The sequence below is a fragment of the Misgurnus anguillicaudatus genome, chromosome 9, assembly GCF_027580225.2.
Source record: "Misgurnus anguillicaudatus chromosome 9, ASM2758022v2, whole genome shotgun sequence".
Classification (NCBI taxonomy): domain Eukaryota; kingdom Metazoa; phylum Chordata; class Actinopteri; order Cypriniformes; family Cobitidae; genus Misgurnus; species Misgurnus anguillicaudatus.
The window spans coordinates 27,055,208-27,058,332 of NC_073345.2; the positions used below are offsets into that span (position 1 = coordinate 27,055,208).

The following is a 3,125-nucleotide window of genomic DNA, read 5'->3' on the forward strand; positions in this document are numbered from 1 at the left end:
GTTGCGTTCCCCCAAATTTGCAGCCCTGATGATGACACAACAAAATGGCAAGAAATATAAACTCAACAATATACAATAATCAAAACCGTTACTTGAATTTTCTTTCAAACATGTGACCTTGTCAGTGAAATCTAGACTGACATAATCTAATCAAAGTTTGATTTCCCTTATTGATTAAGCTACACATTTATGACCTTACACAGTGAATATTTAAGATATCAAGGTTATATTTTTACAGTATGTCCTTTAGGAGGATTTCATGTAGAAAAGAGTAATTCACAAAAATGATTTTGACTGGGTCACATATTAAAAGATGCTCTTTTGTGGCATTTGGTTCATTACCATTACAAATATTTCTTTACAGTGTTTGTAAACTTTCATGTAAAGCAGTAAATTCAGCTTAACATTTTTGTGTGAACATAACAACTATAAAATAACCAAATTAATTTATCCATTATAAGGCTAATAACTTGTTGACTTACGGTGATTGTAAAAGGGTGTACATGATAGGAATACCTAGTAGAGAACATTCTGTAACAGTATTTTAATACCATCTTATTCCCCGGCTCTGTGTCTATCTTTGCTGACCTATTGGTATAGAAACCCTGCAGTCTGTTTCCTCAGCAGATATAAATATCTTATATAGCGTCTGCATTTCACCTCATACTCTCTGACCTCTCAAGAACCTTTACACCGATGTAATGTGGAAACAAAGTGCACACAATAATAAACCTGATACAGTAGATGTGTGCAATAAATTAGTGAGCATATCAGATCATTTTGAAATCAGATAAACTCCAACAGCCATTGACATTATATTGTGCAATACATTGATTATTTCTCTATGCAGTAAAATCACAAGATATCATTCTGTAACCGCTGGGCAGACCGGTGAACAAACTTATCCATGCAAATTAATCCACACACCTCAGTCATTCTCTAAACTATAGATAAACATTACATTAAAGTAAATATCTTTATAACGCTTCAAGTATGTTAAAAACAATTTTTTACATACTATAAATGAATACTTACTCCACCGGTTTAGTAAACTGTTCATATGCATAATGACGTTGCGATGGTCCAATTCCAGTGACTCCCCTAGGAAAGACCACACAAGTGAACTATGAAGCACATAGGGAACCAATGAAACCTGAATATCTATAGTTTATATAATATATAATATCTTATAATACAACAATAGATTAGTAAGAAAGGGTTAACCATCGGTCTTTACATTTCTATTTTGTTCAAGCTTTTACACAATAAGCTTTAGGGTTACTTTTGAAGAAAGCACACTAAACAAAAGCACACTAAATGCACTGTTCATTTTAACATCGAACAAGTATGCTCCATGTAAGTTAACAATAAATTTACATCTATTAAATTTGCATTGGAATACATTTAGCTTCAGTTATCTAAAGCTCACAAAAAATCTAATAACATAATTTCATATACACTTTACAGCGCAGTATCAGTTATTTCGTCAGGTAAAACACACATATAACGTTAAGGTAAACATACTATTGAATGAGGAAAACAAGCAATAGAAATTAAATAAAAAGAAAATGTGTACTTACAAAATCTCTAGTTTATTTCAACGGCTTTAACTGTCACCCTTCTGCGACGATAAAAGCCTTTGATGCTGTTGATGATGATAGTAGCCTACATCAAAGTATCCACACTGTTATGAAGAGGCGACGCGTAGTGCACTGCGCATTCTCGTTCGCATTCTCGCACCCCGTGACCTGCGCGCTACCGGTTACCGTAGAAACCCGCAGGTTTTACGGTGCGTATGCGGGGCTGCGCAGACTGATCGGCGTATGACATCAAAGTACCGCGATAGCGAGTCGAACGCACCTCAGCCTTCATGCGCATCATATCCTCCTCATATCTGCGCATAAAAATCTCACAGGCCAATGGAAGCAAAGCAGCCATCTAAATGCCACAGATTTTAATTTTTAATTTTTGCAAGACATCATCAAAAGACAAGAAATTGTGCTATTAAAAATGTGTAAAAAAGTCCTAATTTTTTTATTCCAGTCATTTTAAGCAAGATTTAGCATTCACATACCCCTCATTTATTTTGTGTTAATCTAACGCCCTCTACTGGTAAATTGGTGGAATTATGGGAAATATTTATTTCCAAAATGTATAAAGAGATAACAATTTACTACACCATTACTTAATCGCCCTCATGTAGGCCTACTTTCATCTGTGGGACACAATTTGAGATCTTTATATAGAATGTTATGGACTGTCATTCTCAGTCCCCATTCTTTACTCTATGGAAAAAAAACTTTATATTATTAACATTTCATGCATTTGGCAGATATTTTAACCTTAAGCAATTTACAGTGCAGTCAAGCTATACATTGTATCAGTATGTGTTCCCTGGGATCAAACCCATGAATTTTGTGATGCTCAGGCAATGCTCCATCAGTTGAGTTACAGGAACATTTAAAGGTGCAGTGTGTCATTTTTTTAGAAGAATCTCTTTACAGAAATGCAAAATAATATACAAAACTATATGATCAGGGGTGTATAAAGACTTTTCTTTATAAACCGTTATGTTTCTATTACCTTAGAATGAGCTGTTTTTATCTACATACACCAAGTCCCCTTACATGGAAGTCGCCCTTTTGTGCCGCCATGTTTCTACAGAAGCCCTTAACGGACAAACTTTTTTTACTAAGTTGTCTCCGACGATGACATGGCAGCTAATGCAGCTTCTCTATGCGTTTCAAAAGTGAGGGGTGAGCAGTGGACAAAGCCGTTGGTTGCAATGCACAACCTCACCACTAGATCCCACAAAAATTTACACACTGCACCTTTAAATCAACAATAAAAATTGTCCCTTTTGTATGCCATGAAAAAAGTAAAGCAAGCTTAAAATTGAATAACGCTAAAAAAAAGAGATGAAATAATTGTAAACTTTGGGGACACGCTTAATACTTTACATTTATGCACTTTGCAGATGCTTTTTTAACAGTGCATTGAAGGTTTGTGGTCTGCCAAGTGAGATACAGGAACACCCACAAGCTGAGGAATTGCCACAACAGCAAACAGGCTTGAGGACACCTTCACCAAGTAAAAAAGCAATATTTTTAATAAAACACTGGAAA

At 35.2% G+C, this 3,125-nt stretch overlaps 1 protein-coding gene across 2 annotated transcripts in view; it reads right to left on the bottom strand.

Annotated features, from left to right (window-relative positions):
- LOC129424101 (dual specificity testis-specific protein kinase 2) overlaps positions 1-1,788 on the bottom strand; it is a 32,641-nt gene extending 30,853 nt beyond the window's left edge. Inside the window, exons 1-2 of one of the 2 annotated variants that reach the window (XM_055180680.2) lie at positions 1,581-1,788; positions 1,036-1,124 (exon numbers count right to left, since the gene is read on the bottom strand). In XM_055180680.2, the coding sequence (XP_055036655.2) occupies positions 1,036-1,066 (31 nt within the window). In that variant the 5' untranslated portion in view covers positions 1,067-1,124; positions 1,581-1,788. The remainder of the gene's footprint in view (positions 1-1,035; positions 1,125-1,580) is intronic. The other variant, XM_055180679.2, reaches the window with a different exon arrangement.
- Between the last annotated feature and the right edge of the window lie 1,337 nt (positions 1,789-3,125).